The 16,508-nt window shown below is 57.5% G+C and overlaps 1 protein-coding gene across 2 annotated transcripts in view; it reads right to left on the bottom strand.

The window, feature by feature from the left end:
- Positions 1–683: 683 nt before the first annotated feature.
- LOC105483981 (fms related receptor tyrosine kinase 4) overlaps positions 684–16,508 on the bottom strand; it is a 56,253-nt gene continuing 40,428 nt past the window's right edge. Inside the window, exons 19-30 of one of the 2 annotated variants that reach the window (XM_011745081.2) lie at positions 16,198–16,311; positions 15,936–16,024; positions 15,688–15,835; positions 15,163–15,257; positions 14,645–14,767; positions 13,446–13,557; positions 12,490–12,589; positions 11,985–12,090; positions 10,925–11,073; positions 9,498–9,618; positions 8,251–8,336; positions 684–2,684 (exon numbers count right to left, since the gene is read on the bottom strand). In XM_011745081.2, the coding sequence (XP_011743383.2) occupies positions 2,486–2,684; positions 8,251–8,336; positions 9,498–9,618; positions 10,925–11,073; positions 11,985–12,090; positions 12,490–12,589; positions 13,446–13,557; positions 14,645–14,767; positions 15,163–15,257; positions 15,688–15,835; positions 15,936–16,024; positions 16,198–16,311 (1,442 nt within the window). In that variant the 3' untranslated portion in view covers positions 684–2,485. The remainder of the gene's footprint in view (positions 2,685–8,250; positions 8,337–9,497; positions 9,619–10,924; positions 11,074–11,984; positions 12,091–12,489; positions 12,590–13,445; positions 13,558–14,644; positions 14,768–15,162; positions 15,258–15,687; positions 15,836–15,935; positions 16,025–16,197; positions 16,312–16,508) is intronic. The other variant, XM_071097969.1, reaches the window with a different exon arrangement.

The raw sequence follows: 16,508 nt of genomic DNA, 5'->3' as shown, positions 1-16,508 counted from the left end.
GCTGGAACCTGGAGGGACACTTGGGCCCAGCCCTGAAGGTCCAACAGAGGAAGGACCAGAGGAGCCCAGAAGTGTGAGTGCAGCCCCACTAGGAAGTGGTACAGGATGGGAGTGGGGAGGTGTTTCAGTGACCACCATACAGGGGCATACTTTGGGCTTGGAGAGCAGCTCAGGCCTGGGCACAGGAGGATGCCCTGTTGGTGGACACTTGGGTTGATGCATAGGTCAAGGTCAGTGGCTAGATTCAGTCAATTATAATGGAAAGTTAAAATGTCCAAATCCAGCCTGGGCAACACAGTGAGACCTCATTTCTACAAACCAACCAACCAAAACAAGAAAAGCAGCCGGGCACGGTGGCTCATGCCTGTAATCCCAGCACTTTGGGAGGCCGAGGCCAGGAGTTCGAGACCAGCCTGGCCAACATGGTAAAACCCCACCTCTACTAAAAATATAAAAAGTAGCCGGGCGAGGTGGCAGGCGCCTGTAATCCCAGCTACTCAGGAGGCTGAGGCAGAAGAATCGCTTGAAACCGGAAGACGAGGTTGCAGTGAGCTGAGATCACGCCACTGAACTCCAGCCTGAGCGAAAGAGCGAAACTCATTCTCAAAAAAAAAAAAAAAAAGTCCAAACCCAGTGTGGGGACTTTTCTGTATTCCCATTTAGATTACAGAAGCAAACACAACAAAAGCAACACTCGTGTCCCCAACACACACACACAGACTGGCACCAGATTTATTATTATCTCTTGTTAAATATTTTCCATCTTTTCTGAGAACATGGTCTAGAAAGGCATAGTTGGTTTTCTTCCGGGTACATGCCTGGGTGGGCAGTGAGGAGAGAGGAGAGGTGCGCACCGGGCGGGCTGGTCCTCTGCAGAGAACAGCCTCGGGCTCCTCTTAGGGAAGCCGAACAGGCCAGTCCCACGTTGGAGGAGGTGTGGAGGAAGGAGGTCCCAGGGACGATGAAGATGACCTTATACATGCATTCAACGTATCCTGGAGTAACATGCACTGAGGGAGGTGGGGAGGGGAGGGGAGGTGGGAAGGGAAGGGAGGTGGGAGGGGAGGGGATGGGAGGGTCAGCTGAGCGAGCCCCTGCTCGCTGCGTGGAGCCTGTCCTGCAAGCATCTTGTGGGGTGGGTTTGGGGAGTCAGGGTGGTGGTGAGTCTCCGTGGTTCTAACAGGGGGACGTGGGTCTTTCTCCTGGTGAGGTGTTGGGGCACTCTGAGCTGGGATAGGGGTCCTGAGCAGAATGGCTCCAGCCTTCAGAGGATCTCTGGCTGCTCCTCTGGGAGGGTGGCGTTCTGACCAGCCAGGGTGCTGATGTTAGGCGCAGGCCAGGAAAAGGCTGGAGGCAGGGCCCCAGAATGTCCACTGAGTGCTGGGTGGCACAGGGCAATGCTGGGTGGTCCTTCGTGCCAGCCCCGAGCCTTCCTGAGTGGATCCCATGGTGCTCATCTCTCATGAGCTGGTTCACGGCTTGGGAGGGGCCGCAGGTGGCAGGTCCTAAAGGTTCCAGGACCAGGTCCTGGCTCTAAAGGGAAGAACCAGACCGGCAGCTCCAGACCCAGGCTCCTTCGAGTCTGGGCCAGGTGGGACTCCAGGTGGGAGAGCGGGGGGCCTTCTCCAGAGGCGCTGACTGCTCTGCTGGCCCTGACCGGGGGCGGGCGCCAGAGTCATCTAGACTCAGTGTAACTGTCCCTGGGCGCCTTCCACGCTGAATTTGGAAAGCAAATTCTTCACAGCAGCTATACAGTCTGCGAAGCTGTTGAAAAAGACCTGCAGAATGGCTCTCGACACCCAGGCTCGGGTGTGCAGGCTGCCTGTGTCACCGGTCTGTCATACTGGCGGCCACCCAGGGGCTAGTTACCTGTTTGGTCAGGCCCAGAAGAGGACCCTGCAAATTCCTCCTCCCTTGTTTCTTTGAGATGGAAACACAGCCCCCCTCCCTTCAACTGTGAAGGGGCAGGTGAGGCCAGCAGGCCTCCACGGGAAGAACGGCTGTGTGCCTGTGGAGGACACGGTGTGCCTGTGGAGGACACGGTGTGCCTGTGGAGGATACGGTGTTCGGGAGACTCTGCTCCGGTGTGCCTTGACCTCCATCACTGTGACTCCCAGACCAGATTCCTCACGGGAAAACAGGGACCAGCCGCCACCCAGTGTGACGAAAGAGGTCATCAGAGACATTCCCATGGGAAGGGCTGGCCCCGGGGCCAGCACCCGTGGACGCTGAACTAAATGACATCTGAATCTCAGGGGAAGGAGCCCGGGCAGCTGGAGCGTGGCCCTGGCCAGTTGTGGTGACAGAATCCCAGGCGCCTGGGGCCTGGAGTTCTGCTCTTCCCAGCTGGGAAGCTTGCAGAGAGGGAAGCACACTCCTGCGCCACCAGAGTTAAACCAGACGAGTTCCCAACCTGGGTGTCCAGCCCTCTGCCCGCCCTGCTGGGCCTGAACCCCCGAGTGCTGGGGGCCTCGTTCGATGCTGCTTAGTAGCTGTTGTCTGTGAAGAAAGACACGCGGGCAGACGGGGAGCAGTGGTCCTCCTCGCTTGGCTCGGACAGCTCCCCATACTCGCTGTTGTAAAACACCTGGCCTCCTCGGGCCCCCCGGTCAGGCCGCCGCCGCCTCCCTTGGGAGTCAGGGTGCGCCCTGGTCACATCCACATTCTGGTCAGGTCCTTTACAGCTGCCAAGACATGGAAGGTGGAGTTAGTAAGAGAAGAAGGCCGGGTGGCGGGCGGTGCACACTGGTAATCCCAGTACTTTGGGAGGCTGAAGCAGGGGGATGGCTTCAGGCTAGGAGTTAGAGACCAGCCCGGGCAACATGGGGAAACCCCGTCTCTACAAAAAATACAAGTTACCCAGGCGTGGTGCAGGCCTGTGGCCTCAGCTAAGTGAAATAATTGCTCGAGCCCAGGAGGTGGAAGTTTCATGAGCCAAGATCATGCCGCTGCGCTCTAGCCTGGGCGACAAAGTGAGACTCGGCCTCAAAAACAGACAAATGAACAACGAGGAGGAGGGACCGGACCCCTGTCGGGGTCTGATAGGAACCACCAAGGACACAGCGGAGCATGGGACATGCTCAGACTTCAAAAAACACACGCAGACTAGACTAAACAGCAAAGCGGATTGATCGGATTTGGCACTCACTGGAGCTTTGTCCGAGCCTCGACACGAGACTGTGAAGAATGTCCAACTTCATCCCCAACCCAGTTCTCACTCTGTCTTGCCCGTCTCAGTGAACGGCACCAAAGTCCCCTCAGCTGCTGGAGCACCTTGGGGTTCTCCTTGCCTCCTCCTTCCCCTCACTCTTCATATCCCGTCCATCCAGATCCCGTCCATCCATATCCAATCCATCCATATCCATCCATCCATATCCATCCATCCAGATCCCATCCATCCAGATGCCATCCATCCAGATCCATCCATCTATATCCCATCCATCCAGATCCCGTCCATCCATATCCATCCATCCATATCCATCCATCCATGTCCATCCATCCAGATCCCGTCCATCCATATCCATCCATCCATATCCATCCATCCATGTCCATCCATCCAGATCCATCCATCCAGATCCCATCCATCCAGATCCATCCATCCAGATCCCATCCATCCAGATCCATCCATCCATATCCACCCATCCAGATCCATCCATCCATATCCATCCATATCCATCCATCCATATCCCATCCATCCAGATCCATCCATCCAGATCCCATCCATATCCATCCATCCATATCCATCCATCCAGATCCCATCCATCCATATCCATCCATCCAGATCCCATCCAGCCAGATCTGCCCATTGTAACTCCAGGACACATGCGGGCTTCTCCATTCTCGGCCCCTCCTGTGGAGTCCGCTGCATCCTTGCCGGCTCTGACACCCTCCTGCAGACTGCTCTGCTTCCACCATGGCCTCCTGGTGCTCCACCCTTCAGAGAGGTCCTTCAAGTTACACTATGTCATTCTCCTCCTGACACACCCTCCAACGGCTTCCCGTCACTCCACGAAGGAAATCCAGGCTTCTCGCCTTGGCCTAGGAGGTGGTTTCTGCCCCTCCCCTCCTCTCCACCTGCCCCATCCTGCACCATCCTCAGTGCTTTCTTTGCATTTTTTGAAGATGTTGATTACTTGTTTGGTGCTTTGCATAGTGCTACTGAAAACTCTTGACTGTAAGTTTAAAATACTAGTTATTTTACTGTTTGCATCTTCTTCCTCTGGGACTCCCAATTTTATGTATATTGGATCTTTTCTATTTCTGATCCTTTTGCCTCTTTTATTTGTTTTGTTTTCTTTTCACATCCATCCTCTGTGTCTGCCACTGTCAGTCTGGTCATACATATTGTCCCTGTGGTGCCCTAGTTTTAGAAAGGATTTAGTTTTTTTCCCCCCAAAATGGGGTCTTGCTGTGTTGCCCAGGCTAGACTGCAGTGGCACGATCATGACTCACTGTAGCCTCAACCTTCTGGGCTCAAGCAACTCTCCCACCTCAGCCTGCTGAGTAGCTGCTACCACAGGCGTGGGCCACCACACCCAGCTAATTTTTAAAATTATTTGTAGAGACAGGGCCTCATTCTGTTGCCCAGGTTGGTCTTGAACTCCAGGCCTCGTCTCCCAAGGTGCTGTGATTACAGGTGAGAGCTACTGCCTGGCCGAATCTATGTTTTATTTCCATTTCTTTCCTGAATTTAGTCTGCTCTCGTTTGTATCATCACATTGTCCGTCCATTTCTATTCTGAACTTTTGAATACCAGATTCATGGTGCCAATGCTTGTTTCATTATATGTTTAATTCACGTTGGAGTATTTTGTTCATTTTCCTGCTTAATTTAAACAGTTGTCTACTGGGAAGTTTTAACTCTAATGTTCTGTCTTGTTCCTGTAACTTTGGATGGATGGTGCTTTTTTGGAGGTTCAGGATTATTTGTGTTAGGATTTTCTACACAGAAAGAGCCACTTCTCCTGTGGGTGGGACTAGGGATTTTGGTGGCATCCTACATTTCTTCACTTAAAAGTGCCACATCAAACCTATATCTTTGGCATCATCTCAAGTTCCTTTGACTGCCTTCTTCCTTCTGAAGGCTCCATCCACGTTCCGTATCATCCTGCCTCCAGGGGCCGGCCAGTCTCTCACCCAAAAGAGCTGGGCCTTCCACTGGCTCCATGCAGTCACGCTGAGTGACCACAAGCCCAGAGTTTCCTGATCTCCTTCCACCCACAGATACAGGTGAAACGCCACATGTATGGGCATGGGCTCTGGCGTCCGAAGTGGGCACTGAAGGGGCTGGACGGTGTAACCCAGGAGTGAGGAGCAGGTAATCCCCCATGGGGCGAGTGCCGACCAGGGGTTAAGAGGAGACAGCGAAGGACCAGACAGATAGATTCCTCCTTCTGCTCCCCACACACCCCACAAGGCACATCCTCTCCTTGCACCTGTGTGGGGAGCACTCTGTATGCCAAGCGAACGCACCCGCCAGGGACCTGTGGAACCTCTTCTTGGCTCATCATGAACAGAGGACAAAGAACAGTGCCCTCTGCTGCCGATACAGGGTGGTGCAGTTTCCAAACGCACAAATCCATTGTGTGCTCATCTGTCTTCTTCTGACTTCTGGATACTATCTTGCTTCCTTAGGACCCTTATCTTCCGGAACTTTCTTCTTCCTCTACCACCAAGCATCCAAGGAGCTGCACTCCCTTCTGGCTCGCTGCCCTTTCAGAAGCAGGATGGCTTCCCAGTGCCTCGGACTTGACAAGGGAGGTCTCCTCGCAGCCCCGTCTCCTCCATCACCCCATGGTCTGTGTACCGAGTTTCTCTCCTAGCTGAGCCACAGGCGCGGGCTGAGCAGCCTTCTTTGATCTCAAGGAGCTATGCTGTTTTTTGAAGGTGTGCAGAGGTTTGAATTTACGTGGCAATCATCCTCTGCCATACCTTTGACTTAATTACCTTGTTTTTTGCAGGTCAAAATGCTGTTTGGTGAAGAAAAATTAGCCCAAAGCTATTTCCGTAACGTGACCACCATTAATTTTCCAAAACCAGGTACTAACAGGAGTCAGCTGATAAGCCGGGCATGGTGGCTCACACCTGTAATCCCAGCACTCTGGGAGGCTGAGGCGGGCAGATCACTTGAGGCCAGGAGTTCAAGATCAGCCTGGCCAATGTGGTGAAACTCTGTCTCTACTAAAAATAAAAAAAATAGGCCGGGCGCGGTGGCTCAAGCCTGTAATCCCGGCACTTTGGGAGGCCAAGATGGGTGGATCACGAGGTCAGGAGATCGAGACCATCCTGGCTAACACGGTGAAACCCCATCTTTACTAAAAAATACAAAAAACTAGCTGGGCGTGGTGGCGGGCACCTGTAGTCCCAGCTACTCGGGAGGCTGAGGCAGGAGAATGGCGTAAACCCGGGAGGTGGAGCTTGCAGTGAGCTCAGATCCGGCCACTGCACTCCAGCCTGGGCGACAGAGCGAGACTCCGTCTCAAAAATAAATTAAAAAAAATAATAATAAAATAAATAAATAAATAGCTGGGCATGGTGGCGCACTCCTATAATCCCAGCTACTCAAGAGGCTGAAGCAGGAGAATCACCTGAACCTGGGAGGTGGAGGTTGTGGTGAGCTGAGATCACACCACTGCACTCCAGCCTGGAAGACAGAGTGAGACCCTGTCTCAAAATAAATAAATAAATAAATAAATAAATAAATAAATAAATATAAAGTGAATCTTTTAAGTAGACACTAAAGTCTTTGTTTAATCTATACACTTAAAAGTTTCAATGTTCAAGTTGGCCAAAACTGTTTTTCCCCTGGCTATCATGTTGAGCAAATAGAGTTCACTTTCTATCTGGACAGTCATATGTGGGTATTTCTCTGTTGCCAAAATACATCCCAGCCTGTGGGCGAAGGATTACCCAGGTGCCGAGGCAAGAGACTGAAGGCACAAACTGTTTCAGTATAACACAGAAAACAGTTATAAGAATAGTCATAATACAAATTAGATAGATGATCATGGACATTATTGATCATTAGCATCAACATTATTAATCACTAGCTTTTGATATTACTCTTTGATGTATTAGTCATATTACCAAGGAATAACCCGTGGGCATAGGGTCAGGTGCTGAAGGGACACTGTGAGAAGTGACGAAGAAGACAAGAGGTGAGCCCTCTGTCACGCCTGCATAACGGCCGCTTGAGGGCTCCTTGGTCAAGCGGTAACGCCAGTGTCTGGGAAGGCACCCGTTACTTAGCAGACCGTGAAAGGGAGTCTCCTTTCCTTGGAGGAGTCGGGGAACACCCTGCTCCACCAGCTTCTTGTGGAAGGCTGGATATGATCCAGGCCTGCCCGCCAGTCATCTGGAGGCCTAAACCCTCCCTGTGGTGCTGTGCTTCAGTGGTCACGCTCCTTGTCCACTTTCATGCTCCTCCCGTACTCCTGGTTCCTCTTTGAAGTTCTTAGAAGACAGCGGTAGAAGAAATAGTGAAAGTCTTGAAGTCTTTGATCTTTCTTGTAAGTGCACAGAAGAAAACGCTGACGTATGCTGCCTTTCCTCTCTGCTTTGGCTACCTAGCAGGGAAGGGCCCCCTGTCCCACGGTCACATGACTTGCTTGACCTTGTCAATCACTTGGACGACTCACTCTCCTTACCCTGCTCCCTTGTCTTGCACGCAGTAAATATCAGCGCGCCCAGCCATTCGGGGCCACTAGCGGTCTCCGCATCTTGGTGGTAGTGGCTCCCCGGCCCAGCTGTTCTCTCTTTATCTCTTTGTCTTGTGTCTTTGTTTCTTACGATCTCTTATCTCCACAGATGGGGAGAACACCTGCTAAGCTCTGTAGGGTCAGACCCTACACCAGCCAGTTCAGATTACGGTATCTACCTGGCTCTGCAGCCACTGGATGAAATTCAGGGGTTTTGGGGCTGGGGCGGCCTCCCCAGCCTGGAGGAGGGTGTGTGTGCCCCGGGCATGGTGGGTTCTGTGTGGTGTCAGAAAGACACAGCGTCTGAGCTCTGTCAGGTGACAGGGAGGTGTCAGGACCGGCACGCAGGTGGTCAGCATGCGGCGGGGAGGGGCTGCTGTGGTGCCAGGTGAGGAGGGGAGTCTCAGGGCAGCTCACCTTGAACATGTGGAAAGGTCACAGGGAGCCACGAGAGGTTCCAGGAAGAGGGCTGGGCACGCCCAGGCCCCAGCCTCCCTCCTCCAGGGGACGGCAATGTCAACACTGGCAGTGCAGGAGGCTCACGAAGCCCTTACCTGAAGCTGCTTTCTCGTCTATGCCTGCTCTCTATCTGCTCAAACTCCTCCGAGGCCAGCACCATCCCACTGTCCGTCTGGTTGTCCTGTGTGAAGAGGACAAGCCAGGCTGTGGGCCCCGCCTGAGGCCCTCCTGCAGGGCAGCCACCCCCAGCCAGGACAGTGCGGCAAGACCCTGCGGTGCGGCTGACCTAACACCCGTCCCTGGGACGCTGAGCCGGAAACAAGGTGTCCATTCCATCCCAGGGTGAGGGTCACATGCCCCTGCCTCGGAGGCAGACACTGAGGTCGGGGGCTGTGTCTGGCCCATGGACACCTCACACTGGGGGACCTCCACGGTGGCCAAGCCTACGCTCAGTGTGCAAACAGCAGGAGCCGCGGGAGAACCAGGGACAGGACTCACAACCTGGCAGCTTGTAGTTCAAAAAACGGTCATTGTGAGGTTGCCTCCCGACCTGGGGGGCTTTGTTACCCTTTCACTGTGGCTTGGTGTGGTTTTTATTCTGAATCACACGGGAGGGAAACTGCGATCTTTTCAGAGTCCCCCAGCGTCTTCAAGTGGCCCTGAAGGCAGGAACCCAGGTCCCTGAGGTCTGGCCAAGGGCTCCCATGGGGCCCCTCTGCCCAGCGCTCACTGACCAGGCCCAGGACTCCCGAACCTGCCACCGAGGAGGAGGAGGAGGAGCTGTCCTTCCCCTGGGGTTTCTGCTGAGGAGGGGAGGCCTCGTGTGGGGGCGACGAGGGCATAGGACAGAAAGCAGCTGTGAGACGTGGCATCGTAGGAGGGCCCAGATGTGCCCAAGGCTCTCCCTGGACTTGCATTTTCTTTTTTTGAGATGGAGTCTCCCTCTGTCGCCAGGCTGGAGGGCAGTGGCGCGATCTCGGCTCACTGCAAGCTCCCCCTCCCGGGTTCCCGCCATTCTCCTGCCTCAGCCTCCCGGGTAGTTGGGACTACAGGCGCCGCCACCACGCCCGGCTAGTTTTTTGTATTTTCGTTTCACCGTGTTAGCCAGGATGGTCTCGATCTTCTGACCTCATGATCCGCCCACCTCGGCCTCCCAAAGTGCTGGGATTACAGGCATGAGCCACCGCGCCCGGCCTGGACTTGCACTTTAAAAGGATAGTCTTTTCTGTTAAAAAGCCTGCAATTGGTTTCTGCCATTTGCCTTACGAATTTCCGAGGCTGCCTCCCGAGGTGGCCCCAGCCCTGACCCGAGAGCACAGCCCCCGCCCTTCATGTGAAGTACCACAGAGGCCTTGTAGGTCATTGGGGTCATGGGGAATTCTTCAAATGTCTTCATCCGGGAGGAACCATGGGTCTGAGTCCCTCTGGCCAGGCACCCGGGAAAGGACACCCAGTTGTAATACCTGTGGGGAGAAATCAGAAGGTACTGAGGAATGCACCCCAACAACTCTCCTCGAAGTTCTCTCTGCTGTCCCTGTGCCTCCTCTTCCCCTGGAAAGGACCCCCAGCCTGGGGCAGGAGTATGGACGGGCCTGGGTCTGAGTGCTGGCAGGGGCTCCTCCGTGGCCCTGGCCTCAGATGTCTACCCCACAGCCTCAGCAGCAGGGCCTGGGTGTGCACCTCCATCCTGGGCCGTGTTTCCTTCCGAGTCCACTGCTGAGTTCTGTGATGGGAAGTGAGGGGGCATCCAGCCCCATGGGGCATGGAGCTCCTCCCGGGGATGGGCTACCCTGGGCCAGCCAGGCAGCCCCAGGGCTGCAAGCTGCTGACTGCCCTGCCCACACGTGTGTGCACTAAGGCACATGTTGCGGGGTTGGTGGAAGGAGCCTGGCAAAATCCAGCTCACTGTGGTTGTCCCCGAGGACTAGCCCTGCCATGTGCTGGGGCAGAGCCTGCATCTCAGCAACGCTGGTGTGAATGTGGGCGGCACAGCCATCCTGAGTGTGAAATGCCAGGGATAAGAGAGCCTGGGCAGAGTTCTGGGAATTAAGTTACGTTCTCCTCCTGACCATGCCTCAGTTGGAGACCTTCCCTCCTCCCAGGGACTCTTGGGGACTCACCCCCAGACTAGTCAGTGATTTAGATAATCAGAGACTCCCGGGAGGAATATTGGCCCAAACACAGTCCACTCCACCTCTCCGTGAGAAAAGCACCCTTGTCGGGCGCGGTGGCTCACGCCTGTAATCCCAGCACTTTGGGAGGCCAAGACGGGTGGATCACAAGGTCAGGAGATTGAGACCATCCTGACTAACACAGTGAAACCCCGTCTCTACTAAAAAATGCAAAAAATTAGCTGGGCGTGGTGGCGGGCGCCTGTAGTCCCAGCTACCCGGGAGGCTGAGGCAGGAGAATGGTGTGAATCTGGGAGGCAGAGCTTGGAGTGAGCTGAGATCCCGCCACTGCACTCCAGCCTGGGTGACAGAGCGAGACTCCATCTCAAAAAAAAAAAAAGAAAAAGAAGTACCCTTAATGTTGGGGTGAGGGGACACTGGTGGGTGGACAGGACTCAAAAACAAGCACGCAGCCAGGTCACATGGCCTTGGAGGGGAACTGCGGCAGGTCATTTAAAGCCGCTTTGTGCTCTGGGTTCGTGCACACTGGTCTCTGACGTCGCATAATTTGCTTTCCCCCAAAGACGCAGAGGGATAAAATGCACCCTGTCCACATGGCTTTCTCCCACCCCATTCCTGGACCCATAGGACAGCTGACCTGGCGGCCAGGCTGTGGCGCCGCAGGCTTGGCGGGCTGTCCTCAGCGTCAGCCTGGGCGATGTGTAGGGCCACGGTGGACACCTGTGAGAAGCTGCCCTCTTCTGAGCTCTGAGAGCCACGTGGGGCCATGCAGGCCTCCTCTTCCTCCTGGCGGGGAACAGGAGAGGCAGCCGGGCCAGAAACCACCAGCCGCTGCCCTCAGCCCTCAGCCCTACACTCGGGACTACTTGGGCTCCTGAGCCCTGAAATAGGGTCCTAACAGACCATGCAGGCACGTGAGTGCTCCAAGAAGGATTTGAGCTTGTGCAGAAGCCAGCACATTTCAGCCGTCAAGACAGGTAAGGGGCCAAGGTAGCAGAATGCCGGCTGTGCCAACCTCGCCAAATTCTCCCTACAGCCCTTCCAGGTACCTCGTTTATGGATAAGGCAGGTGGGGCAGGCCGGGGCTCGGCCGGATCATCCGTCCTCCAGTCCCCGGCTGAGCCTGCAGCCTCAGGAACTGGGGCCAACACTTCCTACCTTCTCCGGATGGAACTAGAGCCACAGCACCCATCCCAGTCCCTAGGCCTGGGCAACAGGCCGCTCCCGGGTCCTTGCTCCAGGCCCCACTTTGAGCTGGGTCACGAGCAGGCCCATCCCCCACCCTGGAGGAGCACCACATGGGGAGGGAGAGACGTCAGGACACACAGGTCAGGGGTCCGTGTGCTCAGTGGAGTGGGGGACAGAACCGGGACCAGCTGAAGGAATGCATCATGATGATGCCAGCGAGATGGGGCTGCCTCGCAGGCCAGTGGGGACCAGCCTAGGATTCCCCTTGGGCAGGGACAGGCTCTGACTATCCACACAGCATCTGGAACAGGCAGCGTAGGTGTGCGGTGGGCGTGTGCTCAACAGAAAGATGCAAGGGTGTGGGGACGAGGTGTGGGTAGGGGCCCAGGACCGCACCACCCAAGCCTAGAGGTGGGCAGAGCCTAGAGGGGCTTGGAGGGGCAGCTGGGGCCAGGGACCCAGGGCAGGGGCCAAAGGCCACAGTAGAACAGGGTGGGGAAGGGGCTCACTTGCAGGCCCCCGCCCTGGAGCAGGTCCCCCAGGATCTCCACCAGCTCCGAGAACGCAGGTCTCGCCTTGGGGTCTCCAGACCAGCAGTTCAGCATGATACGGCGTCTGCAGGATCACGTGGGCTGCTGGACCGCGTGCACCCCACCCCCGCCCCAGCACCTTCAGTCCCCCAGCCTTCCTGGGCCCTCTCACCCACTCTGCCCTCCTCCTGACACGTGCCCCACCCTTGTCCGGCTACCCTCGTTCCTCCTTCAAGTGTTAGCCCAGCGTCGCCTCCTGGTGATGCTTTCCCTGAACACCCGGTTCTGTCTGTTCCGACAGCACCCGGCCTTCCCTCCTGGTGCCCGTTGCAGCTATGCCACAGACTACCCGTGTGTCTTGAGGGTGGTGCCCAGGCCTGTCCTACTGGCCCTGGCTTCCCTGATGCCACCTTCTCAAGGCCACAATCCCCACGCCCCCTATGCTTACTGCCCCCAACACCTGCAGGGCCATGGGGAGGCTCACATGGCAGGAGTGGCCAGCTCCGGGGCCCTCATCCTCGTGCCGTCTCTCAGCCGCTGGCAGAACTCCTCATTGATCTGCACCCCAGGGTATGGGGAGGCCCCTGACAACAAGAAGGGGAGGTGGGTGGGGAGCAAGCCCCCCAGGTCACCCCGTCTGTCCCTTCCCCCATCCCCGTGGTGGGGTGGAGACAGCTCATCCGATCCTGCTCTACCTGGGACCTGGGCAGGTTGCGGCCCTCCCCAGTTCTAGTTCTTCATCTGGTTAAAAGAGGACTGTGCCGCCTGCTTGCTAAGGGTGCCAAGAGCATCCACGCACTGGCAACACGGCAGACATCATGGATACCGGATCATCAGTGACGGGGGAGCCGCCTGCGGTCAGTTTCAACAAATCCTCTCTCGCCTCTCACTGCTTCTGATGCCCCCCGCCAGCCCTGCTGCTCCGTCCTGGATCACTGACCTCCCTCCTCGGGCCGCTCTGGCTGACCCAAGCTCTCATGCCTCCTACACTTTTCCTGTTCCTTTAGTTTCTGTAATACCATGTATCACTGTTGCCTCTTGCTGACATTTTAACTTATTCAAGTTCACTGCCCTACCCTGGCCTGGAGGCTTCATCATGCCTGCAGCGGGGCCTGTGCTCCCACATGGAGCTCCTGCAGTAGGCACGTCCGCTGACTGAGCCCTGAGTTCCCTCTGGGGCTGCCACGTGAACAGGCTCAGCCCTGGCCCAGGCTTCAGTGTGCACCCCACAGAGGGTGGCCCACATTGGAGGCAAAGTCCTCTCGGAGGCTGGGCCAGGCTGGGGAGAGGTGGGGGGCTCTTGGTGGCCCACAAACCCCCTGCTTCAGAACGACCTGGCACATACCTCCAGGTGCCCAGTCCCTTACTCCAGCAGGGCTGGTCATGTAACCACCAGTGACCTCGCCTCCTCTCCCCACCGGCACCCCGTCCTGCACTCACCCAGAGAGAAGATCTCCCAGAGCAGCACCCCAAAGGACCACACGTCACTCTGCGTGGTGTACACCTTGTCAAAGATGCTTTCAGGGGCCATCCACTTCAGCGGCAGCCGGGCCTGGGGAGGCGGAGGGAAGCATGTCCCATGGTGGATAGGAGGAGAGGGCTGAGGCCAGGTGCTCTGGCACCCCCTACCAGGGCCCTCTGCCTGGGTGGAAGGTGCCTCCTTGCTGCTGTTCTCCTGGATCTGCCGGGGACCCCTCTTTCCCTGAGCTCTCAGGGGAGGGGTATCGGGGGAGACCACAGGCCTTCTTCCAGCCCTAGACCCCCAATCCAGCCTCCTGATGAAACGCACCCCTGCACACTCTCACCATCTCCCCTGACAAGCACGTTCCATCTACTCACTGTCCCTACCCTAGAAGCTGGGCCATCACTCCCGACGCTCTCCTCCTGGGCTCCTGAGGCATCTCCGCCACCAGCTCTGTCTCCCTCTCATGCTCTCTACCTGGGAGCCCTGAGGGCCAGGGCCCTTCTGGACTGGCCTCTACCTCCACCCCAGCACCCCTACTCCCCTCTCTTCCCAGCCTGTGGTGTCAGGGGGTTTCTGTAAGTGCACACCTGATCCTTCCCTCCAACCAGCGGCCACACTGGGCTGGATGGCCCATCACGCCCAGGCCCTGGGCCCATCCTGCTCCTCCACCTCTCTCTGACACCTTTCCTCTCCCAGGGACGGAACCCTGACCCGCCTTGGAAGCTCATCCAGGCACCTGCTGCCCTGCCTGAGCTCCACTCATGAGACACTCCGCCTCCTGGGTTCCACATACTCCACCAAGCTGGTCCATCTCTAGGACAGACGCCACGTAATGCCTTGCACACACAGGCCCCACAGGGCAGGCCCTGGGAGTCAAGGCCCGCTGCATGGACCACGGCACTGGGCAAAGCACAAGCTCCAATTGGAGCCCTGGGGCCCCACTTGTCAACTCCCGTCTCCACTTCCTTGCCCCAGGATGCCTAAGTTGTGGGGGGGGGTGGTCACTAGGGTCCCCTGGGGGCAGGGAGTCTCCCAGCAGCTGGGCAGGTGGCTGGCCAACCAGGGAGCCCACATCACCCTGTGCCAGCACTCCCTCTCCTGGACAGGCAGTCTGTGGTCCCACCCCATCGCCTATTTTGCCCCACATTCCCTCTCCTCAATGGCCTGCACTCACACTGCCCTTGCGGACGTAATCAGGGTCTTTGTAGATGTCCCGGGCAAGGCCAAAGTCACAGATCTTCACCACGTCGCTTTCTGACAGCAGAATGTTCCGAGCAGCCAGGTCTCTGTGGATGCACTGGGGTGCAGGGAGGCGCAATGGGGGCTGTCAGTGCAGGCCCCTGGGGTAACACCCACACCCGAAACTCCAGGGTGCCCAAGCAGTGGGGACCGTGGGGGTGCCCTGCCTGTGGGGAAGGATTTCTATCCATCTCCGGGACTCATCATGGAGACAGCTTGTGAAATTGTGGGGAAGCAGAGAGAGTCGTGGAGTCAGACAGACTCTGCTGCTGACCGGCCAAGAAACTTTGGGGCGTCAGTTCCCTGCTTTGGGCAGTTTCCTCCTCTGAAAGTGGGAGAGACGCTAGTGGACCTCAGAGCCCCGCAGGGTGAAGTCTGAACCAAGCACTTCTTGGCGACTGGTGGGGATGCACCACCCTTTCCCCGTCTGAAGGGCCTTCAGAGGAGGCTCACCTTTCGGGAAGCCAGGAACTCCATCCCTCTGGCCACCTGGAAGCTGTAGCAGACAAGATCTTCCATGGTCAGCGGGCTCAGCCACAGGTCCTCAGCTGCACAGCGGAGCGAGGTGGGCTCAGGAGGCGCCTCCACCACGGCCTTCATCCACCCAGCCCCAGGGAGCAGCTAACAAGCATTTCAGCCCCTCTCCTGCCCCCTCAGCCTCCAGAACACCCACGTCCTACTCCCAGAGCAGTAAATACTGTTGCTCTGTGGGGGCTTGGCACCTGCTGCTTGGCCCTCAACTGCCTGCCTGGTCTGCAGGGCAATTTCCTATTCAGCCTGTGATGACCCAGTCAATCGTGGAACACCTGTGTGAAAATTGTCCCCAGGTGTCTTCCCTTCCTAAGGCAGAGCCCATTCCACACTCTCCCATGAAAGCCCCCACCGAGGGCCCCAGGCTGGGTTTCCCTAGGGTGCCTGATCATGGTATGTAACCGGGCCTGTCAGGCACTAGGAAAGGGGAAGAAGCCAGGCTCTAACCGTCTTGGTCTGGAGAAGCCCGCCTCGCTCCGCCCTCGTTCTTCGGGAAACGAGCAAAGAGGACCCTGTCGCTGCTCCCTGGCCTCCGATCCAGCCTGGCCAGCTCCACCATGGCGCGGATGCGTCCGCGCTGCTCGGGAGACTTCTCCTGCGGATGCATGAAGCTGGTTCGAGGACGCCCAGGCGTCCACGGCAGAGGCGCCTCCACTCCCCCGCCGCCCGTGGCGCCCCGCGGGCCGCCCACTCACTGCGTGGGGGCTGAAGGTCTCCCGCTTGGCGCGCAGGAAGTTGGAGAGGTTGCCGTACTTGCAGTACTCCACGATCACCATGAGGGGCCCTGCGGCGGGACGGGGCCGGCCGTGCGTTCGGAACCCGGGACGCGCTGCGGGCGCGCTCCGCATTTGCACCCGCGCCCCCGCGGGCCTCCCAGCGCCGGCCCTGCAGCCCCTCCCGCCCGCGGCGCCCTGCGCCCAGGGTCTCGCCGTCCCGGCGGGCCGCCCCGCTCCGTACCCTTGGGCTTGGTGCACGCCCCCAGGAGGTTGACCACGTTGAGGTGGTTCCCGATGTGAATCAGGATCTTGAGCTCCGACATCAGCGCGCGGTGCTCGCTGGCTGTGGCGCCCTCTGGAGGGGACACAGGCCTCACGTCGGCCCCAATCCGGGCCCCTTTCCCGCCACTGGCTGCTTAGCTAAGGCACAGCCAGCACTCTGGGCACGGGGAGGGGTACCAAGGCCCCAGGACATCCTGCTGGCCCCACTGAGGCAGGGGGTTCGGGTGGTACCTTGGCTCTGACTCCCGCAGCCTCCCTGTAGAATCTTGG

The sequence above is a fragment of the Macaca nemestrina genome, chromosome 6 (genome assembly GCF_043159975.1).
Source record: "Macaca nemestrina isolate mMacNem1 chromosome 6, mMacNem.hap1, whole genome shotgun sequence".
Taxonomy (NCBI): domain Eukaryota; kingdom Metazoa; phylum Chordata; class Mammalia; order Primates; family Cercopithecidae; genus Macaca; species Macaca nemestrina.
Note: the sequence above shows the minus strand (reverse complement) of the source record. Positions and strands in the feature narration are given on the sequence as shown.